General features: G+C 41.6%; 1 protein-coding gene across 1 annotated transcript in view; it reads right to left on the reverse strand.

Annotated features, from left to right (window-relative positions):
* The window catches only part of LOC144752429 (epithelial sodium channel subunit alpha-like), a 198,477-nt gene that overhangs the window by 20,842 nt on the left and 150,285 nt on the right, over positions 1-27,350 (reverse strand). The window contains exons 9-10 of the mRNA XM_078640360.1: positions 10,170-10,243; positions 2,737-2,812 (exon numbers count right to left, since the gene is read on the reverse strand). Coding sequence (XP_078496486.1) covers positions 2,737-2,812; positions 10,170-10,243 — 150 coding nt within the window. The remainder of the gene's footprint in view (positions 1-2,736; positions 2,813-10,169; positions 10,244-27,350) is intronic.

Consider the following 27,350-nt stretch of genomic DNA (forward strand, 5'->3'; position numbering starts at 1 on the left):
ACTGGTACACCTATGTGCCATCTTTATACGAGTGATAATTCAGGCCTCTAGCTCTGATGATGGAAAACAGTAGCTTGATTTACAGACTGAGTAGGAGTAGTGACAACGGTGCACCTTGCAAAATCACACAATCAACTTTCACCTCAGATGATATAAAAAAGGCTAAAGTTTAGAGACTGCACCTGCTAATAAGAAAGCATCAACACCGTCTAAATCCTGCATCCGATATTCCTCTCCTACGACTGGTGAGTAATGAATCAAAGTCCCCAGCATCAAATACTGCAGAAAGGCCAAGAAGATCAATAATGATGTTCTCCATCATCAGCAATAGTTAGCACGTCAACCACAGTAAATCTCTCGGTGCTGTGTACTGGTCTGAAGCCTGATCGATGACTGTTCAGCTTCAAACAATGATCCATAAAAGCCTGCGCTAGGATGATACAACTCTCTCCAAGGTTTTAGAGACCCAATGAAGACCTTCAAGTACATGATTGTTTTGCAGGCTAGCAGGATCTAATCAGCCCTTTTTCTGAGAGGAGTCAATCCTGATATTTTCAGACAGTTTGACATTTCACTTATTTTAAGTGAATAGTTAAAATAAATTGGCTACGGAGGGAGCCAATTGTCTATCTTATTGGGTAGAAGACCGAGGAGCATGTTCTAATCATGACATGCTGTTTTGACTTTTTGACTCTTCAATTTCTGCAGCTGACATTTGCAAACTGGAAATGTAAATGACAGCTCTTTCCCTAGTTAGTCTTTATTGTGAATTTGATTATAATAAATTAAAAAATCGTTTGACATTTGTGAGTTTTGACAATCCCTGTGACTTAAAAGTCTTTCTTCCAAATCTAGATGGAGAAGCGATTGCTATTTCAACTTGTAATGCTGATGTTCTAATCCACCTTCTGAAAAGGTGTGTTGTAGATCCTGTCAACGGTTTTCATAGTTCTCTCACAAATTCACATGCTTTGAAATGTTTCCTGTCAGCATGCTGTGTGTCTTCAGTACATTTTCCATATCAGTCTAAAAGCACATACAATTGGTACAGCATACTTTGTAGCCTACACACTTTGCTGTTTTGGTTTGCCATGAAGCAAGCTAAAACTTACTCTGGGACTATTTAATAGCTCATCATAGGTGCTATTGAAGATGTTTGAGGTCTTCAGATAGCTCAATAGCTACATCGACCCAGCGCTCTCAGATATTTTATGAAAACGTGTAAAGAAGAGATGGGATGATGTTAATATGGGGACAAGGACGACATGGAAGACATGAGGACGTGGAAGTTAATATTCACTCTGGTTTCTTCAGCTTATTTAACTGGCCTTCGAGGGTGCCATCAAAGGTTTGTCAGAATGGACTCTTTTGAAAAACTCATGGAGCAGTGGTCCCAATTATCCAGATTTTGACAATAAAGACTTGGTGGCATGAAAATGGAAAAGATGCAACATTTTTAAGGCAAAATATCCCTTGTTATCAAGGGGATTAGGAAATTAGAAAGCACCTCAACAAATAATTATGCTATATGCAAATAAATGACGGAACTCACCCTGTCTGTCCTCTAGGTATGCCACTTGGAATCCTGGCACTTTCAAGAAGAATGACGTTGTCCACAGTGCCAAAGTGTTTGACAGGACAAATCCTTAAACATTTCAATTCTACTGGGGGAATGTCTTTCTCTGCAGAGAAAATTGTCTTGCCTTCTGTACATTATGTATGCTATTGTATGCTATTGTAGCCTTTGTTGTTTTAGTAATTTCTTTATGCTTAAATTGATTAATGGCCATTTCCTATTGAAATATATCCACTGCCTACTGCTCTGTGCATGAGCTCAGCCCCCATGCCAGCTCGTACAGACTAGTCTCCACTGCTAGTCAGCAGGAGCCTTGTTCCCAAATAGGACATGTTACAATGCAAACATTTACAACGCATGCCTTTACAATGCAGTTTTTACATAGCAACATCCATAACAATGCATGATTTTCCAACGCATGCCATCACAACGCATACCATTACAATGCATACCATTACAACGCATAATACTTTTAGGGCAACAGTAGGGTAAGTGTTGGATAGTGAGGGGTAAAAATAACTATTCCCACTCCAGTGAGTGCAGCAGTAGGGTAAGTGTTGGATAGTGTAGGGATAAAAATGACTATTCCCCATTACTTACCTTATAATGCGTTGTAATGGCATGCGTTGTAATGACATGCTTTGTAATGCCTGCGTTGTAATGGCATGCGATGTAAAGGCAGTTGCGTTGTAATGACTGTGTTGTAAATGTAGTGCGTTGTAATGACTACATTGTAATGGTTGTTTCCCCGTGTTCCCATAGCTGGTCTGCATGGATACAGCAATCACTGCCCTTTTATGTACATTCAACAGCCACTATCAGGCTCCTGGATCATGCACCTGTGGCTGATTTGCAGATCATTTTAAAACATTGTGGTTTGTAGAAATACAGCCTCTACAGTATGTGTGCATGACTTCAGCATCTGGGTCTCCACAGATCCAGAACCCACTGTCATTCTGTACAGATCCAGCAGTCAATGCTACTTTTCATGAATCTAGAACCCACTGAAATGTTGAACAGATCTAGCTCCTGCCACTTACTGCCAGTCTCCACAGATCCAGAAATCACTGCCAATCCGCAAGAGTTTCTAATGACAGCTTCAGGAATATCGTTTTTTCACAACCAGGTCTAACACTTTTCTGTTTGAGGTATATACTCACTGTCATGGAGGGCTCCTGTTCAATCAGCTCATAATTCAATTGTTTAAAATACACAACAACCTTCACAAAGTTGTCCCTGAAAAAAAGACAGAAATACATTAGAATGCAATTTACTTGGGAGTAGTTTTACAAGGAAAGAATGTGACAGGACAGAATCTACAAATCAACACAGAGCTATGGAGCCAGTGCCGAGAACACATACAAGAAAAGCTTCCGTGTACCTAAATGACCAATACTCAGATTTTGTGCACTAAATATTTATGGACAAGAACAGAAAAAAAATTAAATAGGAAATGGCAAAGTCAGAGCAGAGTAAGTGCGAATAGAGACCTCTGGCCAAGGGAGTGTTCATACCAGACTAAGGGGCGATTATGATTGCGGTTTTTCCGCATCCTCCGGGCCGGCAGAAGCCACCGCCGGCCTGGAGGATGCGGAAAAACCGCTGCGGAGCCTCCAACGCCCCACCGCCAAATTAGGATGGCTGGTGGGTCTGGAATTCCGTCCGCAGCTTTTCCTCCGCGGTCGCCTTCCGACCGCGGCGGAAAAGCTCTAACATGGCTGGCGGTGTCTATCAAACACCGCCAGCCATATTAGGATGGTGGTGAATACATGCTTTTCCGCGGCGGCTTTTCCGCCGTGGAAAAGCATACAGACTTTAACTTCGGGGCCAGTTGCGGGCCCCCTGGGTGAAAGGGGGGTGGGGGGTGCACATGAGGGGTACCTATGCTACCCCCCTGCATTTGCATGCACAAAGTGGCAGGCACTGCGCAGTGCCAGCTGCTTTGTGCATGCAAATGCGATGCATGCATTTTTAACCTTGCGGCGGGTGCAGCTTGAAGCTGCATCCGCCGCAATGTTAAAGATAGAGGATGTGACCGCCACCCTGGCGGTCACATCCTAATCTGCTCGGAGGGAACGCCGAAGCCCCTGCGGACGTTCCCTCCTCCTCAGGGGTCGCGGACGGACTCAAGTCCGTCCGCGATCCTAATCGGCCCCTATATTTGCTCTGAAGACCTTGGAATAGTGTATAGGTCATAGAAGAAACTCCACACAAGAAAAGTATCTCTTTAAAAAAGGCTAAGAGCAAAGAACCTATACATTAAATATCTCTGGATAATGTATGCCACAGAGTGAGAACATGTGCACTGTGAGCATTTCAATGTTGAAAGGAATTGTGTATGAAAGTCTCTTATCAATGGTAGGGTCAGAGAAAAGAAGCTTTGGGGTTCAGGCATCTAAGTGGCAGAAATTGAAAAGAAGAAATTCTGTGTAAAAAATGTTTCTGGATAGTGAAGGGATGTGAGCAGAGTTTGGGCATGGAAAGTAGGAGGGGCACAAGTGAAATTGCTCACAATTTAATTGAAAGCCAGAGCTAAGACTTAGTGAACAGAAGACCTCTGGGCATTGGAATTAAGAATCCAGTGGTGCATTATAATCATAAGTCTTAAAACTGCATTATCTCATGTTATATCTTCATCCTCAGTTACTGTATTTGGCACTCTATATCCTCATACTGAAACATATTCACCACTAAAGAGGCTTTCTAGGCATCTTTGCATAATTAGCAAAAATGGCCCTATGGAAGTGGAAAAAGCTGTCAAATCACACTATGTACGTGAGCAATGCATGGGGCAAACATGGCCAATGGTAGTCTATACACAGGAGTCAGCAACTGAAATGGGAAGCTAGTTCAAGAAAAAAGACACATGTTTGCATTGCCATGCCCACTCTTGCTGGCCATTACTCTGAAAGAGAACAAAAATATACCATCTACAGAAATGCCACTATACACACACACACACACACACACACGCAGCTCTAGAAATCAAATCATATATATACAAAGGTAAAGCAAACATGTATTACATGCATATGAACATAGGAATCAGGAAGATCAAACAAAAAACAACTAAGTGAATAATTGAGCAAAGAAGTGTAACTAATATATGGCATCGCTGAAGAAGTAAATTATGTTTATGATAAACGTGTTCAGTAAAATTATCATTAAATACTGGTTCAATGACTAGGTGTACAAATTAATTAATAGTAAAAAAATAATACACTTTGATATGTAGAGTATGTAAATTAACGCTAGTCATGTTGCAGTAATTAAATATCATGATATGTTTTGTGCTATGTTGTGAATTGAACATAGTACATAATACAATCTGGTGTACTGAGTTAGTGAAACTCGTCTATTAATTGATTTATTTTTTGTATTATTTAACATTTATTTTCTTATTTCTGTACTGGGTTTACGTTCTAAGTTCCAAATGGATAAGAAAAGTCCTACAGAAGTTGTAGACGCAAATTAACAAAGTTAAAGTCAACTTTCTGAAATCGACATTGATTTCTGTTAAACAAGGGTCTATGTGAACATAACCAACAGTGGAAATGCCTAGTTTATTGACACAGATATTGTGGAATGATAATGCTATGAACAATGTGACTGCATGAAAATAATGTTAGATTTCGTAATGTTACTGCATGGGATCCATTTAACAAAAACGGAAGCTTGAAAATTCCAAGAGGGCTTGGACTAGAGGTACACAGTTATCAATTTAATACACATTGTGGTATAATTGTTCCATATCAGAAGCATCTCAAAGTTTTTGTGAAACATTAGGAACATGAGTCAAAAGGAAGATGGCAAATCTTAAAACTAGTGGTTGATGGAGTGAATTTCAACTTTACTGAATGTATATCTACTGAGTGTAAAACCACCTTTGTTACGTAATCACATAAAAAAATTGATTTCAAATGAATTTGACAATGTGATTGAGCAAAGTGATTTTAGTTTGACACCAGGTTAAATGTCCTGTAAAACTTTAGAGCTTGTAAAGACATGAAGGCTCAACCCCCAACAACCAGTGTCTACCCCAAGACTTTTGGACAATAAAACTTCTTGACCCCTTGTTGATCTTAAATTAGACACTATAACCCTATAGAACTATACACCTGTTAGTTTGACAGTTTTCACGGTACCCAGAGATAAACATTGTTTTATATGGAAACTAAATTCCAACTTTCTTGAAAACAAAACTACATTTTCAAACAACAAAGTCCTTAAACAAATTAAAATTCTGTACAAAGAAATACAAGAATTGTTACCTCCTCAACCGCTGTTTGCGAAATGTAAATTAGGTTACTAAAATAATATTTATGGCTCAAATATTAAGATTTTGGAAATTAATACAATATAGCTAGAATCTTTAAACACAAATCTGCAGGTTACAATCTGAGTTGTTTTTTTACAATGATCAAAAGATATGCATAGATTCAGCAAAGCATATTTTAGTTCACACTTGCATTCCAAGATGTATGAAACACATTGTGCTGCATGTGATCCTCTTCGTGATTGAGATCTCAGGTGTCTCTGTCTCGAATTTCTTTTGTGTTTTTTGCTATTTTGCATACTTTACATGTTTTCTATATGACAAAACCACCTTGAGTTATGGATATCCAGTCCCAAGTTTGATTTTTCTTCTTGAAATGACTTTTGACATTCAGGTATTTTAGTGCGGGTGCTTTCCTGAAAAATATTGATCCGTAGTTACCCAATATACATTCAATGTCATGGTCATTGCTCATAAGATGCCAGTGCTTTTGGAAAGTTCAATTGATTTAATTGCATATCTTTCTGTAGTCAGAATCAGTCTAATTTTACCAAGCCTTGTTCCCTTCTGATGATCATAGTTTCTGTTCTTTTTTTACGTTTTGATCTTTCAAATCCTTTTTTAATTATATTTAAGGATTACTCTTTTTTACTTAAAATGTTGTTTTATATCTTCACAGTTTTTACTGAACTCAGCCGTATAAGGGCAATTTATTTTCATTCTTAGAAACTAGCCATAGGGAATGTTTCTTATGAGTGGCTTTTGATGAAAACATTTTCATTAAAAAAAACTATTTGTTGATGTCTCTTTTTAGAACAGTGTGGTCTAATATACAATGTGTTTATATTCTCATTGTTGATGGTGTAGGTAATCTTATGACCAGAATCGTTGATGTTCAGACTGGAAAAGTAGTATTGGAACTCCTTTACAGATCCATTCCAAATAACAAACAAGTTATTGACATATCTTCGCCATCAGATTATTTTCTCCAGAAACTGATAATTTTGTTTACTTCAATCTATTCCTTTCACATCATCCCATCATTAGGTTTGCGTAGCTTGGAGAGGAAGAAATCCCATGTCTGTTTCTCATTTCTGTCTATACAATTGGTGGTTAAACTAAATATGTTATTGTTAAGACAGTCATTCATTGTTAATAGCATTTTGGAGTGTTCAAGGTCCCCAATGTTGCATTGCTTCAGAAAAATACTCACAGATGTTCAACCTAATGTCGTGTTTGATGGCTGTACACGATGAGACCCCATCGAAAGTTACCTGGAAGTAGTCCTTCTGCAAATTTGTGTTGAATAAAATATGTTGTAAGTTTTGCGTATCTCTAATGTTTCAGCTTAGTATTTTTTACTATCAGAGGTAGACAGTAGTGATACATTTTCAAACTGAGAATTACATGTAGATACTACTTGTGGCCCAGGGGGATTAGCCAAACATTTATGTACTTTTGTAAGAAAATATACGGTAGGTGTTGTTGGACTTTCTGTTTCCATTTAGCGATATATATATTCTCATTTATTTTTAACTGAGTATACCATGCTTTCAATAATTCATCAAATATTTCATCGATGCAGTTCTTGTGATGTTTGTCATACATTGCTCCAATCATTTATTTGTCTCATTGCTCCTTTATTGTATTTTTCTTTGCTCATTATTACAATATTTTCACCTTTATTGGCCGGTTTTATGATGATATCTTTGTTTTCTTCAAGGCTCTTAAATGCTAGTCTTTGTTTCATGGTTAGGTTCTCATTCTTTCCTTGAGTTCTGAACTTTCCCACCTTTTCTACATTTTGAGATACCTGTTCATGAAAAATATCCTATTTATTTTCTGGTGACAAAATAGAACAACATCATGATTCATCATTTACATTACAGTATTTATGTCTACTGCTGATTGATAGTTCTTGTAAGATTCGGCTTTCAATTGTTTTTGATTTGTCTTTATTAGTTCATATAGATTGTTTAGATCTGGAATTTACTGAATCACAAGGTTGGAACTTTCCTGTTGACATCTTTCTTAAGTCAGAGTTGATTTCTTTTTTTCTTTATCTCATGTATATTTGCCAGTTTAAACTTCCTCACATATGTGCATATTCTAGTTTCCACATAGCTAATGTTGTTGATCTTGATAGAAAGAGATTCCTTTATTCAGCACTGATTTTTCTTCCAATCTTGGTATATGATATGACCGGTTCACAATTAAGCTTTCGTCTTGTGCTGCTACATCAAAACCTATGTGTCTTTCTCTTGCTTTTGATTGCCCCATCCTCTTCCCCTGTATTATATATATCTATATCTATATCTATCTATCTATCTATCTATCTATCTATCTATCTATCTATCTATCTATCTATCTATCTATCTATCTATCTATCTAACTATCTATCTATCTATCTATCTATCTATCTATCTATCTATCTATATATATATATATATATATATGTTTGTCACATTTCCTCTTAAAAAAAAAGGACCTCTGTGTTGGTTTGTCATATGTGGCTGATGTTCTTTTCACACTGCTCACATTTGTATCAGGCTTGCTAGTTTTTTCTAAGTATGCTAGTTCCATCAGCGTTTTATAAAAAGTACCTTCTCCGATCATTCACCTAGTAGATCAGGACATTGCACAGCTGGAAGGAGATGTTGGGAAAATGCTGTATGAGGCGGACTACATATTGTCAGAATTTGTAACATATTATTCAAATCTTTACATTTCCCAAGTGCCTCAGTCTCTCAGCAACTACCTCAATTAGCTTGTTTGTGTTTCAATGGCCTGGCTTGATGATGTCCATCAGCCTTTCCTTGATACACCGATTACTCTTGAGATAATATCTGTAATTTCTAGCAGGCCTGCATATAAAGCACATTGCAATGAAAAGTTCCCGGGCAAGTTCTATAAAGCTTTTGCTAACCTATAAGCTCCAAAACTTCTGCAGGTCTCTAATGAGGCACTAACAATGGTAAACCTCCCCCTCACCTTTAGTGAGAACATACTCATAACTTTACCAAAGCCTGGGAAAGCCCCAACACACTCTGATTCATAAAGACAATTATCTCTTATTTACGTGGATGCAAACATCCTGGTCAAGGTGTTGGAAAATAGATGACTGTTATTGCTGCTTAATGGGGTTCATCCCAGGCAAGTCCGCCCCTTATATTTTACGGTCCCTCTTCACCTTAATACATCAGCTAAACCTAGATATTCGAGGTCATTGTGGTCGACAAACTCTAAATTGAGCTCTTTATTAGGTAAGGATACATGATACCGTTAGTAGCACAATGAGACAACTTCAAATGATGTTATATAGTTACGGATATTCAATTGCACTATAGGTTGATTGAAATCAAATGGTAACAAAAGTGGGCATTTAATACTGTGGATACAAGAGTGGATGAAGCCAAGAGGTATTTGTATTAAGAGAATAAGCTAGGTAAGCATGGAATTCTAATGGAATGATGTTTCATGTAACTGTTTTCTAATACAATTAGAGTTATTGTTTGGGATTAGAGTTACAATCGGAATTATAATACACATACCAAATACATGTTTTTGAGTAATATTATCAAGGTTTTTTTGTCAAATTAGAATAGAATAAAATGAGTTTTACAGATGTTGATTCTTCCCCTTCAAATATGACTCATGAATAGTAGAAGAATACAAAAAAACAGTATGAAATGTTATCTGATGTGTCCGGGTGAATGAATAGACTCCAGGTTGCTTCAGGTTGCAGACAAATACTATTCCTTCAGTCCATCAAATGGACATGTTAACACTATCAACAGTAGAAAGGTGACCAGTTAACCTTCGCATAGTACCTGGCATAGTGTAAAATTGAGTCCTTGTCTGCCCCAAAATATTATTTGTTTGAGTTATTTATACAGTTGATAATAACTTATGAGGCATGTGCGACAAAATCATATTTACACATAAAATACAACAGAATTACGTAATTCCAATGTCCCAAGAAGACCGCTGTGTCGTCTTCTCTAATGAGTGAAAATAAACCTCCAGTTGTATTTAATCTCCGAGGTGCTTCTTATATTTACTGGGTCACAGGGATAGACCACACTGGCTGATTCTTTAACTTTAATGTTGAGAGAATCTTTTTGGGACATTCTCAACATTAAAGTCTAGCATTACAGTTTTTTAAAAACTAGGTTTTCCCTAGGATATCCTACTTTAGATTGTTAGAAGATTGGTATTTAGGTTTGTTCATCTTTTTCAGACATGCTTCATTATCGTAAAATAACTCTTTCTGGTTACCACAGTCAAGATCAGCTTGGGTGTTTAAACCAAGGGTACCTGATGAGAGCTGGGTCATTGGCGATGATGCTGACTTGTCCTCCCATCTCCTTCAGCTCCTTGGAGAAGTTCTCCTTCAGAAAGAAAATGATTATCAGTAAATAAAAAGGATGCTAAACTCAGCAACAAAAGAGGAAGCTTTCCAGTGTTGTAGTGGTATTTGTAATACATGGAGAATCCTCAAATAGGAAGCATTTATATAGTATAGGAATAATGCAATATAAGATATACAAGTCAATGTACTATGATACTGTAATTTCATGGGGACGTGTCAAACATAAAACGAAAGGTACCAACTAAAGTTTCTAATAGTGTATCTAGTTATGAATGGTTTACAATAGACAAAATATAAACACAGTTTGCATGATGTGAGCAATAGCAGACATTTGTGATTATCCATGATGATCTAGTTTTCAACGTAGAGAAGTAAGGCAAGCACAGCCACACTCTCCTAGGCATAAGTATGATGGAGAATTACATAGTACTTTTGTACAAAGCCTTGCCCTCCCGTACTATTGCAGTAATGCTGGGGAGAGGATGTAAATGTGCAACATCTTTATGCCCATTTGTTGGTGGAATAAAAAACGTTACTTACCTGTAACAATGCATCTCTAGTGCCAGTATCCTGCATGGATTCCATGCTGTTAGACTATCCCTCAAGACCAAAGAAGAATCTAAAAATACTATTCCCTTTCATTCCTTAGAGATAAAGGGCCAGATAACACGTTGTTTCTTAAAATTCCAAATCGTAGTGGGTTGTAATCTGAGCTAACTCATGAATTAAAATGAGGTGGGTCGCAGAATTATGACTCATTACGACTGTAGGAAATCACAGGTCTAGGTGCCTACTGGGGTCAGCAGACCATCATGATTGTGATTGCTTTTAAATAATGAAAACTGGTCTGTGTTTAAAAAAAATACATTTTCTTCTTCTTTTTTTTTTTATTCAAATCTTTTTTATTGAAGAATAAGAAGAAAATAAAGACAATACAAGAAGTCTTACAGTATACAAATGGGCAAAAATGTTGGCATAAGGACGCTTACACTAATCAAAAGCAAGTCAAAAAGAAAAGGATAAGAAGAAAAGGGGGAGAGAGAAAGAGGGAAGAGAGGAGAGAAAAGGCGAGAGAGAGCGAGAAGAGAAGAAAAGAAAAGAGGACAGGTGTATCCATAGAGCAATAGCAACTGGTTTACCCAGACCTGACACGCTGCATGCGTAACAGGAAATATACAGTAGGCATATATAATCAAACACACCAAATTCTATATAGATCCCATACTGGGAAGCTAACTGTTGGGACGCGCTTCACGGGGGTTCAAAGTGGGAGGATGACGCATCCAGGGATGTCCAGAGTTTGGAGTTTGAGGGCTTCCAAGTGGCTGACTGTAGCGCAGGATTGTCCGCCCCTCTTAAGAAGGAGAGCCATTCCAGCCACATTTTGAAGCTGACTCCAGCAAAGTCTTTCCATTTGTAAAGTATGACCTTACACGCCAATGTCAGCATAATATCAAGCAGTTGTCTGTCATGAATGTCCGGCAATTGCGCCTCCAGAGGACCCAAAATGACATATATAAATTCTTGGGTAGGTGTGATTCCAAGCACTTGTTGAATATATGTAAATATTTTACTCCAAAATGGCCGCAATAGGGAGCAATTAAAAAGCATGTGTGCCAAGTCACCAGGTGCTTCTTGACAGTTCCAACAGTTAGGCGTATCCCTCAGTTTACATTTAAACAATCTCTGAGGGGTCCAGAACACTCTATTTAACAACATATACTTCGTTTGACATAGGATCGGGGATATCTTGTTTGTTAGCGCAGTGTTGTGTATCACCTCCCAGTCTAACACAATGCCTGTGGAGTTAGGCTCCAACTCCCACTTACTTTCGGTCACCCTATGTGGTTTCTTGGGCAGGGGGAGGAGTAGTTTATATATTTTGGAAACAAAATGATCAGCATGGTACAGTGTTCGGAGGCGGGTCACCAGCCAGGGCGAGTCTTTATTGAGGGAGCATTTGGAGATAGCAGCTTTTAGTTTCAGGAACTGGTAGAATTCTATGGGTGGTAAATCAAATTTTTCTTGCAATGTCGAAAAGGGTAGTGGCTTACCATTATCATAGAGGTCATTCACTATGTGTATACCTTTTGCAGCCCATAGTTCCCAGAAAAGGGTCTTCCCTTCTATCCGGAGCATAGGATTATGCCATAATGAGAGCAGGGTGGATCTCTTGAACACCAAAGCAGTTTTATGGGACTGGTCGAGTCGGAGGAGTGCTCTTCTAGTATTAAGTAGGATGTATTTAGAGTGGGGTACATGGGCCAAGTCCATGGTGAGGAGAGCCGAGAGGGGTGCATGTGCCATTAGTGAACGTTCAATAGTTAGCCATACTGGAGTGTAGGATGTACCATCAACCAGCCAGAGGGATCCCTGCTTGCAGAGGAAGGCTGTTTGGTAGTTCCTGAACGAGGGCAGGCCCAGGCCGCCCTTATCTTTTGCTAGTTGCAGCTTTTTCAGTGATACCCTGGCTTTTTTCCCTCGCCACAGGAACTCTCCGAACAGCCTGTCTACCTTCTTGATGAATTCTTCTGAAAAAGTCATGGGGAGCATGCAAGCTAGGTAGTTGACTAGAGGCGTGCACATCATTGTAAGAGTCTCAACCCTACCCCACCAGGACAAATATTTAGGTGACCAGCTATCTAGCAGAGTGGATATCTTTTTTAACGTTAAGTCTTCATTTAATTTCAGAGTTGTAATCAAGTCCTTCTCGAAATCTAGGCCCAAATATTTAAAAGCTTTTGGTTGCCAAGTGAGACCGGATGATCCCAGGATTTCTTTACCCCCGATGCTGTTTAGTAACTTAACTTCTGTTTTATCTTTATTCAGTTTATATCCTGATACTCTAGAAAACCCCTCAATTGTGTCCATCAAGGCTGGGATAGCCTCGTCAGCTTTTTCCGTTAGTATCAGCACATCATCAGCGTATGCAGTCAATTTCACAGTACAGTCATCAAATGGGATCCCAGCAATGGCGTCATTATGTCTAATATGCCACAGAAAGGGTTCTATTGCTAGTAAGAACAGAGATGGTGATAACGGGCAACCTTGTCTCGTCCCTTGTTTTAAACAAAAAGAGGAAGAGAAGGAACCACCCGCTCTGACCTTAGCAGTAGGGCCGGCATACAAAGCCATTACAAGTTTAGTAAACGTCTTTCCTAGATTGAAGTTGTGTAAAACTGCCTCAAGGAAGGACCAATCTACCTTGTCGAAGGCTTTCTCTGCATCTAGTGTGACAGCTACCGTGGGGGTTTTCAAGAGTATTGCTTTCTCTAGGGCATGGGCTAATACTCTAGTGTTGTCACTAGACAATCTATGTTTTAAGAAACCCGCTTGAGACGGGTGTACGAGGGAAGGAAGGACTTTTTGCAACCGGGCTGACAAGATCATGGCTAGCACTTTACAGTCCAGATTAATCAGGGAAATCGGCCTATAATTCTTTGGTAACGACGGGTCTTTGCCGTCCTTAGGCAAGACTGCAATAGTCGCTTCTGCCAACGTGCCCTTCACCTCCCCCGACTCCGTAAACTCATGAAAGAGGTTCAAAATAGGATCAACCAGATCTGCCGCAAAGCTTTTATAAAATGTAGCCGTAAAGCCATCGGGCCCCGGTGCTTTCCCACATTTCAATCTGCTGATCGCTGTTTGCACCTCTTTGGCTGAGATCGGCTCATTAAGACTAAGTTGTTGTTCAGGTTTTAACTTTGATAATTCACACTTCTGTAGGTATTCCTGAATCTTATCTCCATCTACCAATTTGTTTTTAGCGTATAAGTCCTCGTAAAAGTCTTTAAAGACCTCAGTATTTTTTTGGGGGTCCGAGTGAGCTACTCCCGCCGAGTCCCTGATAACATTAATAGCATTCCTTTGCACTTTGAATTTTAAGTATGCCGCCAGGCTCTTACCGGCTTTATTATATTCACATAGCTTAAACCTTCGCTTCCTATCCAGCCATACCCCTGCCCTTTCGCTCACTAGCATGTTATATTCGTACTTCTTGTTGGTCATGATATTTAGCGTTTCCCGGTCCCTTGTCATTTGGTGTTTGTTCTCTAGGGCAGCTATCTCAGCCTCCAGCCCTTCCAGTTTTGCATTACAATTTCTGTTCATTGCTGAACGGATTTTGATGCACACTCCCCTTATTGTACTCTTTAGATTCTCCCATCGCACTAGGTCTGAAGTGTCCCCTCTCGCATTAATCTCCAAATAAGATCTAATAGCTGCCAGAATCTCAGCTCTATATTGTTCTTTGTGTAGGATTTCTTCATTGAATCTCCAAGACGTTTGTTTAGGTGATGGTTTAGTGTTACTGATGGATAGAGATATACATGAGTGGTCCGACAGTACCCTTGGTTCAATTGATGTATCCTCTATCCTTGCGACGCCATTTTGTGTAATGAAAATGTAGTCAATGCGGGAGAATGAATCATGAGGGGAAGAGTAAAATGTGTAATCCCTATCTGTAGGGTTTTGAATTCTCCAAGCATCAATTAAATGAAATTGTTGACATAATTTAATGAAGGCATTATGCGACTTGTTGGGTTTGAATGCACACTTAGAATCCCTATCTAAGGCTGGGTCAAGTGGAAGATTAAAATCACCCCCAATGATATGTACCGCCGTATCGGGTATCGTTGCAATCTGCTTGACTAAATCCTGCCAAAATTCTAAATCATTAGTGTTAGGTGCGTAAACGTTAGTCACAAAGAATTCCGTGTTGTCCCTAGAGAGTTTCACCGTGACCCAGCGACCTTTTTCATCAGATGAGGATGACAGTAATTCTACCTTGGACTTTTTTGACAATAAAACCAGAACTCCATTCTTTTTACCGAGTGCACTAGATCCTACAACCTCTGAATAAAACTTGTTGCGCAGAGTGTAGAATTGTTTAACATCTAATTTGGTCTCTTGCAGTAGCACAATGTCCCCCTTCTGCCTACGCAGATAATCTAACATCTTTTGTTTTTTAACGGGCTGATTCAGACCCTTAACATTCATGGACAGAATTTTCAATCGGTCAAGTGAGGTTGTACCAAGTGGAGTGGACAGTGGTGGATGTGACACTTACAGTAGTATATGTATCATGGTTATTCCATGAGAACCAAGGAAAGACATCTTACCCGGTGTATTATGCAAAGAACACACTTTTTTGCTCCATATGATGGAAAATGGTCGACAATCATGAATACACATTCGGGTGCCTAGGGATATATCACGAGTGGCCTGAGTACAATTATACAAACACATCATATGCATGATACAACTTGTCCAATCAAGAATAAAGAGACAGGCCAGAAGAGAAGGAAGAGAAAGAAGAGATAGAAAAGAGAGAAGTGGCACAGAAATTAGAAGAAGAGGAGTGGAATAGAATGAAGGAAAAATAAGAGAAAATAATACGGACCATAGAACACAACACCCATCCCCCCCAATCCCCCACAGCCCCCCACCCCACCCACCCCAACTGTAGTACAGAAGCATGGCGACGTGAGGAAAACCGCAGTAACCCTCCCGTCTAAACTAGTCATGTACAGACATTGGAACTATTATGCATAACACAAGTGCATATAAACATTATAAATCGGAAAAATTCCTGAGCGCCTACTAGGCTATGGTCATCGAACAGAAAACTGAACAGAAATCTGGTAATACAACAACATGGTTCATTGTAAGATATTATAGCATCATATCCTTCATAAAAGGCTCGTAATGGTTAGCAGTTTCTAAGACAACGCATCAGCGGTGAGTAACCTAAATAACCTAAGGAAAAACAATAGGTCATTAACAAACATTCCCTTAAACAGAGAGTTTTCAATGCTGCCGGAGCATAATCCGATCTACTCCGAGTAACCTGCCAGTGTGCCGGAGACTGGAGTTAAGCAACACGTTGCAATTTATATCTCACTATCCACCACCCCAGTGGAGTCGACGAAGCGAGTCTGCTCAATTCAAAAAAGTTTAGACCAGTAATAGCAGGTCCACGCCAAAACAAAACAAGAGAAGTAAAGTGAAGTAAAGTGGCGAAAGCTTTAGTTCAACCCCTTGCGCCATATTTCAGGGTACCATAATTTCCCAGTGCAAGATGGCTTCCTTAAGCTTTATGCCTCGCAACAGACAAGACCATTAGACTTATAACACGAACAGAGCATAGAGAGCTTGATGGGAGTACTAAAACCCAGACGTGTTCATTTGTACCCTGAAGCTGAAGCCGAGGCTGTTAGACCATTCGGGTTATTAGTTTCCATGTCGCGTTCCATATCTCGTTGTTCCACGTCTTCAAGCATACGTTTGAGCTTCATGGGGTCCGTGAAGTAGTGAGACGTTCCTCGTATTGTCACCCTATACTTTGCTGGGCCCGCAAACCCAAATTGGTATCCCTTCGCTGACAGTTGCGGACGTAGGGCAAGGAAGGCCTTCCTTATTTCCACGGTCTCTTTACTGTAGTCTTGAGAAATGTATACTTTGGAGTCTTTCCACAGAATATGGTTGTGCTTTCTCACGAAGGCTAGGATTTGCTCCACGTGCTGGTAGCGTAATGGTTTACATACTATGGGCCTTGGTCCTCTCTGCGTTTTAGTGATTCTTCCTGGGACTCTATGCGCTCTGTCAAATTCAAGAGGATTTGTAAAGGTCATGTTCGTGGCTTTAGTGAACCAGGATTCCAAGAACTTAATGCATGAACTTTCCGATTCTTCTGACCCTTCCGCAATTCCAAAAATGCGTAAGTTCCCCCTCCTGTTCCTGTCTTCCAACTCGGCCAGTCATCTAGTTGTCTGGTCAGAGGAGATGTGTAGGTGTTTCAGGGCCGTCGAAGTTTTAGCCTCTATGTCTTCCAGGCGACTGATCCGGGATTCTGTTTCTGTTAGGCGCGCATTAGTATCACGGATATCTTGACGGATCGCCACCACTTCCTCCTTAGTGGTCTTGGCTAGGTCCTTCACTTCGTCTAGCCTATTCAATATCATGTCTAGTGCGTCTGTAGGGACATTCCTTGGTTTGTCTGGTGATCCCGGGTTCGAGTTGTTTGTTTTAAGTCTCTTAAGGGTTCCCTGATCCTTGGTACCCATTGCGGCCACTTGATCTTTCCTGGGATGCTTAGAAGGTTGGGCAGCGACTTGAAAGCTCCCCTTCGGCATTCACGCGGCGCAAAATAGACAGCACTAGCCTAAGTAGGAGATTGGTCAGCCAGAAACCAGGTCACAGATAGTAATGACACTAATGACACTTCGCAAAAGGCATCTGAGGAACAGAGCGTCCCATCTATTCATTCACTAATTGCACGTGGTGATTGTTGAGACTGGAGCATTAGGGAGCCACTGTGAGTAGATTAATGGTATGTACTCCTAGTACACAGCGTAGCAACATTCATCTCCCCCTGACCATTTCTTGAATATTTGAATCTCTTCTCCACATGTCGAATTGTTTGTAAGCAATGCTTGCCTAGCTTCAAAACCGGCTGATTTGGGCAGAGTCAATGTGGGAAGATACTTTGCCTCGGTTTTCCAGGCATTACCGAGTGGCGGCCGCCATCTTGGTAAAGGTCAGGGAAGCCTCAGCATGGCCGGTCGCACTGTACTCACGCGATCGGCAAATACAGCTGCCTGCCCCGGTGCGATAATTTCTGTAGATGAGCCCACCTACTTTCAGTCCCTCTTATGTTGTCGCGCTCCGCATGGGCTCATATCGCGCTCCGCTTCCCTTCCCTCAGTCACGTTGCCACCACCGACGTCCGATGCCTCACTCGGTGCAGCTCTTGATCCGCTGCAGCTCCGAACACGCAGGTCAGCTCATTACAGTCAGGGAGTGATCCGACGCTTGAATCTTCGGTCACATCCCAGCTGTAAGCACATGAAAGCGTTCCAATTCTAGTTGAAGACGCTCGTGACGGGAGGAGAGACGCTCTAAACCGCCATCTTCCTCGGCGTCCAAGCCACGCCCCCACATTTTCTTCTTTTTAAAGTTAGTTTAAGAGTTGGCAGTTTTCCCTTGGATGTTATATGCATTTGTAGAGCGCTCGATTACCCTTGGGTGTCCTGGGGCCATATGTATCATACTTCCGTTTTGCGAATTCCAAATAGCGAATTTTAAGGAATCGCTATTTGGAATTCGCAAAACGGTATGTATGAACAAAATCGCTATTTAATAGCAATTCCTTACCATTACTAATTTGCGATTAGCAAATTGCTAGGGGCAATTTGCGATTTTTTCATGGGTGCAGGGGTGTCTCAAGAACACCCTGCTGCACCCCTGAAAAAGACATTTGGGGGCATATGGCGCACATACATGCACTAAGGGCATGTATGGGCGTCATATGGCACCTTTTGTTTTTTGGAAAAAAGATTTTTGAAAAGAATTCGCAAATTACCACCAACTAGAAGTTGGTGGTAATTTGCGAATCCTTAATGGCATTTTTTGAATATTTTTTGTTTGATACATTGCATTTAAGGAATCGCAAAATTTGCGATTCCTTAAGTGCAATCGCAAAATAAGGAATTGCAAATTTTGCTATTCCTTATTTTGCATCAAGCATGTTTGATACATACCATTTGTCAAATTAGCATTCGCAAAGGCCGAAATTCGCAGAATTTCGGCCTTTGCGAATGCTAATTAGCTTGATACATATGGCCCCTAGCGCTTAGTGTTGGCCAACCTGGAGAGCTAAATAAAATACTACTGTGAAAAAAGCCAAGTTTTCAGACCTTTCCTGAATATGAGGAGACTCAGAGCGGTTTTGAGGGAAAGGGGGAGCTCATTCCATGCCCTAGCGGCACAGTGAGTAAAACTCTTACCTCCCCAAACTAATTTTTTAGCCATTGTGACGTGCACTTGTTTAGCACTGGTAGATCGTAGCATTCTACCGGGGATGTACCAATGAAATGTTTGCCTAATAAACTTCGGTCCGATTCCATTGATGGCTTTGAATACTATACAGAGAGTCTTAAACTGGGCAGGCTGTTTATTGGGAGCCAGTGTAGCTTCTTGAGCTCTACTCTAACGGAGACAAATTTAGATGTACCGGACAGTAGTCTAGCCGCTGCGTTTTGGACTAACTGCAGCCTATACAGGTGTTGTTTTTGTATATTCAGATATAGGCTATTACAATAGTCCAAACGTGATGGTATAAGGGCCATGACCACTGTCTTAAGGTTACTCTCGGTTAGGAAGAACTTAATTTTCCTTATGATTCTTAAAATCATAAAGCAGGAGGAGGAGACCAAGCTCACTTCTTCCCCCATGGCAAGTTTATTATCCATTAGTACCCCCAGATTTTTAGCTTTCTGAGTGGGTATAGGGCAAAGGCCCAAGTCATCCGGCCACCATTCGGTGTCCATACCAGTGGATTGATCCCAAACTTTAAAACCTCCGTCTTATTGAAGTTCAATTTAAGACAATTGGAGGACATCCAACTGGATATGGCACTCATACACTTATAGAAACGATCACCAGTCTCTTTCTCCACTCCCCTCATCAACGACACCACAATTTGTGTGTCATCAGCGTAGGAGGTGAGCTGGAAACCAAATGATCTAATCACTCCTGCTAGAGGTGCCACATATATGTTAAAAAGCGTTGGGCTCAATGAAGAGCCCTGTGGCACTCCGCAGCGAAGTGTAAAAGGATTAGATGAGTTGTCGTCCAGTTCTACAGTTTGCACTCTATCAGCTAAAAAGGATTGAAGAAGTTTCCATGCTGAACCCTCGACCCCTATTTGAGACATCAATAGCCTATGATGGACCGTGTCGAAGGCTGCAGACAGGTCCAACAAAATCAAAACCGCACTACCTACACTTTGACAACCCTACAAACTTTTTAATATTCACAGACGGGTCCCAAGAGGGACTTAGAATGAAATTACTGCATAGAAGGAATCATTTTAATGGTTTGAAACGTTGAATTGAAGTGTTTGCGACTGTTAAAATCCTTAGCACATCTGTTTTTTGTGATTTCTTTTAATACTCTTGGGTGTGTTCTGGAGATTTTCCTGACTATATTAACACCATATCTAACCTGACATGTAACTTTAGTTTCCTTTTAAATACATGTACATGGTGGAGCAGCACCTCATTCAGAGTGTTGTATATTATGCTTTCATGCTGTGGTTTGAGAACATTTTTATTACTCCACTATGCCGTTGTGTATACACTTTAAAATAACTGAGCTGAACCATCAACCATTACAATTCTGTCCGAAAGGCTGGATATTTGTTCTGTGCCCTTAAGTAAAAAACTATCGAAATCCAATTGTAAAGAGTGTGAATTGACTTTTGTTTTGCAAACTTCGAATGGTCTGGCAGTGCAGACAATTATGTTATACTCACCAGAAGAGGGGCTATGGCTCCACCCAGATGTTGGGAGTCAGGAGTACATGTTTTGATTGGGCAGAAGGTGTGTTTCCACCAAACACATGCTTTCCCTCAACACAGCTGTGATCATTTTGTTAATGTTTCCAGCTGCCTAAGCAACACAGATGGGAGGAGGGCAGTCATTAACCTGCATGGATCTTTAGGTCTGTCTTCACAGTGCAATGGTCACCTGACCTTTTAACCTACACCAATATTATTTTACAGTTCTTTGTTTCTACACAAATACATGGCCATTCCCATGCTATCTACTTTTAATTCTTCACATTACCATAAAACATAACATACAACATTCCTTTAAAGCCAGAAATATTAGCATTGCCAATTTTGTTTCACATTACAACTCTTAACCAGGGGGGAAGCTGAGCAAGCGGAGGGAGATTACGGACTCCGCCGACACCGCCAAGAGTCACTGTTGTGCAGAGGGGACTCACCTTGTTGCCGCCACCACCAGGAGTCAACCGGACGCCACCACCAGCGCCGCCGCCGCCCCGGGACTACAATTCCCGGCAGCCCCAATGGCGTGGCGTAATTGACGCAGGGAAACAGAGCCAGGAGGCGCATTTAAACAGCACAGCCCTCGGTGGAGCGGGGGAAGCTGAGCAAGCGGAGGGAGATTACGGACTCTGCTGACACCGCCAAGAGTCACTGTTGTGCAGAGGGGACTCACCTTGTTGCCGCCACCGCCAGGAGTCAACCGGACACCACCACCAGCGCCGCCGCCACCCCGGGACTACAATTCCCGGCAGCCCCAGCGGCGTGGTGTAATTGACGCAGGGAAACAGCGCCAGGAGGCGCATATAAACAGCACAGCCCTCGGTGGAGCGGGGGAAGCTGAGCAAGCGGAGGGAGATTACGGACTCTGCTGACACCGCCAAGAGTCACAGTTGTGCAGAGGGGACACACCGTGTTGCCGCCACCACCAGGAGTCAACCGGACACCACCACCAGCGCCGCTGCCGCCCCGGGACTACAATTCCCGGCAGCCCCAGCGGCGCGGCGTAATTGACGCAGGGAAACAGCGCCAGGAGGCGCATTTAAACAGCACAGCTCTCCGCGTCGCGGGACGAGCCGGGCGAAGCCCGGGCCAAGGGCGGGCCCGTCTGAGCCCGTCCGAGACAGGCAGAGACTGGACTGGGCCACCCCCTGTATGTCATTATTCTCGTAAGACTTTATCGTGTTTTAATATTGTTAGGAATTCGATCCCACATTCTGTATAATTACTGTCAAGCAATTTATTTCTTCTGAATATTTGCGGTAACCTCTGAGGGATATGGCATTGACAATAGAGAAAGGGAAAAATCCAGGAAATTCATGGAGGGGAGCGGGGGTAACCGGAACTTTAGATGCTTTCATTACCAGGGCCGCTTCGGTACTGGTACATGAAATTGCTATAACTGAACGTCGTTTGTCCCTTGATCCCATGTACTTGAGGAGACTTTCACTTGGCAGTATAGCTCTAGTACCCTCCCCAGACCAAGCAGTTATAATAAGTTCATAGGATGATGCTAGAACCCAACGCAGACATGAATTATCTACTATACTGGACTCTAGTCCTATTGTTGTAAATGCTGATTCTCCGCTAGTTTATTCAATGATTGATCCTAGCCCCTGTATATCAGCTCAACCAACGAACCAGCGGTGCACTGACCTAAAATTATCTGATCGTTCAGTGGTAGTAGGCCCTATATCTAAGAGGAAACGAGGAGGTAACTTACAAATGGGGGGGGACCAAAGACCAAAGTTGCATCACCTAAGGTAGCGGTAAAATCGTCTGAGGGTATAAGAATTAATATTTTTTTTTAAAACAGATTAACGAACCCCCACCTGATATACCTCTTCCTAGCGTTGTTGAGCCACTAATAAAGGAGGCTAGGAGCATAGAGTGTTTGTTAGATAGAATTGAACACCTGGTGAAAGCATTAATCCTTCCATTATTGGAAAGTTCTAAAAGGATTAGTGAAAAGTTAGGGTCCCTTGAACAATTAACTCTGTCCAACTCTGCACTATTGAATAAATTAGTGGAGCCTGAAGTCACTCAAATCAGAACTATAATTTCATCCCCCAAAAAACAACAAATTAGACCGTGTGAGACCAATGTACTGGTAAATAATGAACCACTCCGACCAGTAAATGGTGGGAAAGATGGGGAGGTAATACGAACAACGATATCAATGGAAAAGGGGGCCGACTGGAGGGCAGGGAGTTAGTGATGGAAGAAATAATGAGAACCTAGGAAGGTCGAGTAATGTGTCTATGCCAGAAAAATTAGTACCATCTAGAGACAAGCATTGGAAATGCAATAGGTCTCGCACCATTAGAGTTAGTGCTTTTAGAATTGTTTATGGGGTTTTTTTGTCAATGTTTAGCATTTTTGTTTCCTGTAGCCAATGCTAAAGTATTACAAATAAAAAAAGCCATAAACATTTCTAAAAGCTCTAACTGAAATGGTCTGAGAACTATTGCACTGTGTGAGGGTGAGTGAGGGTGAGGGTGAGTGAGGGTGAGTGAGGGTGAGGGGTTGAGGGTGAGTGAGAGTGAGGGTGAGTGAGGGTGAGTGAGGGTGAGTGAGGGGGAGTGAGGGTGAGTGAGGGTGAGGGGTTGAGGTTGAGGGTGAGGTGTTGAGGGTGAGTGAGGGTGAGGGTGGGTGAGGGTGAGGGTGAGTGAGGTGTTGAGGGTGAGGGTGAGTGAGGGTGAGGGGTTTTGGGTGAGTGAGGGGGAGTAGTTGAGGCTGAGTGAGGGTGAGTGAGAGTGAGGGTGAGTGAGGGGGTGAGGGGTTGAGGGTGAGTGAGTGAGGGTGAGGGGTTGAGGGTGAGTGAGGGTGAGGGGTTGAGGGTGAGTGAGGGTTTGAGGGTGAGGGGTTGAGGGTGAGTGAGGGTGAGGGGTTTTCAACATTCTACTCCATGGCACGAGAAACATCTCAAGAAAAATGTGGGTGGTTTTGGACAAGAGAGGCGGCATATGCCGCCCAAGACTTGCTTCAGCCTTCTAACATTCCACCTACGAAAACAGGATCGCAGAGCTGAATCTAAAATCTGTTTTCTAACCAGAACATTCTGCTGCGTTCATACTCGCTGCTTTGAAGAAAAAAAAGGCCTTTTAGGAGTTCAAATTTTCATGGCTCCAGCCTTCCTGAAGCCGGTGGCGTCCTTCTTTCATTTGACTGACAGGCGTTATGAAAATGAAATTCGGAAGTCACTGGAGTAAGTAAGTGGGCTGAAACGTAAGAAGCAGTGTTCGCCTAAGAGGCGCTCTGTTACTGTGGCGCGGGCAACTGCTGAAATGTAAGCTTGCAAGAGCGGGGTACGGAAAGTAAAATAAACTGTTGACACTTGACTGGCAGCAGGGTTTACAGTCTACTGGCAGTTGTATAAAACTGGATGAGCAGTGAGTGACCATCAACAACCAACTATTCGGATAACTCCAGACATCACAATGCACCAAATTCCCTTATAGAGACTGTCAACGAATTGTGCTCACAAAGTACAAGGCTAATGACCCCATGACTGAATGCCAAGGGTCACAACCAAAAAATGTATATTCTACTCACTCTGTAATTAGTCTTCACATAATAGGATGTTCTCAGATGGAGACAGTCTGCAAAACCTAAGAATTAGACACAGTAGCAATCAATTCGAGAGCGGTGACCGTGCACTTCTGAATGGAGCGGCCTATCTCTTCCTCAAAAAAGCAGCACTATAACAATAATAAACCATGACAGGGTAATCACATTAAACACTTCACAAGAAATGACACAGATACTTTAACTTATGTTTCTAACGGCCGGAACCCGAAAGCGAATTAAATAAATTACAAATGGAGGAAGGCCACGTGCTCCGGCTGATTCAATTACAGGCCGAGCAGTAATTAAAACAATACTAATCGTAAATGCGCACTCTCTATGCGAATATCCTTGTCCTGCTCTTCCTAAGAAAAGCAACGCTGTCTGGGGTTCGGACAAAAAGATATCCGCGACACACAAGAGTTTGGAGTTGAAAATTGCGCGCGCAAGTGTTGAGGAGTGATAAATAAAAATGGTGCCGCATTCAATGTGATTAATGCTGGAAGAGGGGAATCAGAGCTCTGGGATCTCGGCTGTAGTTTTTCCAGCTGGGTTTCTCCTCATGACGGGCTGAAACAATATTTCATTTAGTGAAAACTTCCTGGTGCATATTCCGTCATTTAAGGGGCTCTATTAATCATTACCGCATTCCCTCGAGAAGGCTAAAGCTGATCCGAGGGCTTAATTTAAAAAAAAGTGATTTTTTAGTACTTCATCTTGGACAGTGTTATCACTGGCCGCACATGAAAGCAGGCGGCCGATTGGGAAACTCTACAGCTAATTCCTTGGGTTGGTATCGGGAGGTTATGTAAAGTTCATCGTGGCAAACTGCCTGAAGTTGTAGTCGATGTTAAACTCAACAAATCTATATTTTATAGGACGCTAACACTTTAAATCCTTTGGATAAATGAATCTCGTGTCCAATCATGAAATTCATACTGCTCAAAAGATGTTAGAGAAACATAAGGTGACGTAATAGCATTCAGATGGTGTCTGTAACATCCTGCAACGCATTACAGAAACCCACTAGGTTTGCCGCCAATGAGAGCGGTTTGCTTAAATGTTTACAATGCATGCATCGCAACCGAACTGCGAAACTGACTTTAAAGCCAAATTTACAGACATACAATAAAATGACGATTTTATTGAATCGTGGAAAATGATAAACACAGGAACATTACAATAGCCATTACAAAAGCAGAATGTAGTAAAGTTAACAAGACGGACGGACGGAAGAGAGGGGAGGGGGGAGGAGAAATGCGACACGGAGGAAAGGGGAGGGGGCGGAGCGGGTTAAATTATACAAACCAAAAACAAGCCTTTCACCGTAACACGGCGGGCAGGGGAGGGGGCGGGCAGGGGAGGGGGCGGAGAGGGGAGAGGTGCGACACGGCAGGATGTGACCGTTGCGGCGGTGTTACGCGGAAGGAAGTTAGACGGCGTTAGACGGAAGGAAGAGAGGGGAGGGGGAGGAGAAATGCGACACGGCGGGAGGGGGCGGAGCGGGTAAACAAAGACGGACGTGCACGCGCACGCGCTTTTAAGGTCAATGCGCATGCGCATAAGCTCAATGCGCATGCGCATTGACCTTAAAAGTCACGGGCACTGCAAGGAATCGCCACGATTCCTTGCAGTGTAGATAAAGAGTAGATGAGCCCCTATAGTCTCGCTTGCTCGATGCGCATGCGCATCGACAGGCGAGACCTAATAAAGGGTATGGACATAGTCAAAGATTAGACCTCCCTCCGGACTCATATCCATATGTAATTATACTGGCAGGTACTCCTGAGTTGAAACATGATAAAGTGGAAACATATCACGAGTTAAAAAATAAGATAATGTTCTGGTTGGGTAGAAATTTTAAATGTGCGCGAGTAAGCTGGGTAGGCCATAGGGCAAAGGATATTGACGGAAACTGTATCATCGTTAATTTCAGAGACCCATGTGTGGTACAGTGCATAAGTGGCTCTTATAATCATAGGAATCTGGGAGGTATTGTCTCCCTTGATTTAAGCTACTTTTATCCTTCCCCACCAGTCACTTTTGGGGGCCCCTTTTCCTACAACCTACTTCGAGGTGGCTCTACTTTTTAACTACAAAACCGTTTTAATGTACCAATAGGTAACCGCTTTGAATCTTTATTGGGGCTCGAGGGAATAGATTGACCAAGAATGGAAAATGCAAATGTCAAATGTATCAGAAAATGTTTACCTGAGAGGTCAATGGGTAATCAGGTAAAATTGGGTTTGACCGAGCAACCTCTCCCAACTGATATTTTTAAGGAGTCAGTGTACTCTGATATTAGGCTTGAAGTAGAAACTAGGGATTCTGGTTTAAACGAAGAGATTAACAATGCCAAACTTGAAGACGTTGGGATTACTAGTTGTGTTACTACTTGTACAAATAGGGGTACTTGGCCTATTATCTACTGGAACATTGCTGGACTTAAAACCAAGCTAGATAATCAGAATTGGGTCAAACTTATTAATGAACATCAAATTGTATGCCTTCAAGAGACATGGGCGGTTGAAGCATACCACTTGAGCGGATTCAAAACTATATTTACCCCAGCATTGGACTCATCAGCCTCTGTACTTGTTACATCTCCTGGCCAAAGGCCATTTTTAAATGTGAAAACATTGAGATTTTTTATAATAATTGTTTTGTATCATATGGTCGGGTTACATATTAACAAAAAAATGTGTTTATTGATTGTGAATTTCTATAACAACATTCCCTTGGCAGACATTCCTGTAGTTTTGAAAACCCTGAGAACTGATCTGTGCAGTTTATTAAGTATGAAAACTAAGGAGATTGTTGTTGTGTGGGGGGGGGGGCGATTTCAACTGTCCACCATGTAAACAGGGTGAAAAGGGGACTTGTGGTCTGATGTTGGATAAAAATACAAACTTTTCACATTTTGATCACACAGCAACTGGAGATTTGTTTAATGAAATTGTCTTTATGAACGATTTAGGTTTTGTCAACAAAATGTGCCTACCGGAGATACCTTTCTCCCCAACTTTTAACGGTAGAGGGGTATTCTCGATAATCGATTTCATTCTAATATCCTCATGTTTCGGGGTTAATGTTTCTAACTATAACACGTTGGAAAATCCTTTAAGTGATCATTTTCCTATCAGGGCCGAAATTTTAAATCCATATTTTGCCCCTGATAGTGATAATCTATCTAGGTGCTATCCTAGTA

This window comes from Lissotriton helveticus, chromosome 5_1 (assembly GCF_964261635.1).
Source record: "Lissotriton helveticus chromosome 5_1, aLisHel1.1, whole genome shotgun sequence".
In the NCBI taxonomy this organism is placed as follows: domain Eukaryota; kingdom Metazoa; phylum Chordata; class Amphibia; order Caudata; family Salamandridae; genus Lissotriton; species Lissotriton helveticus.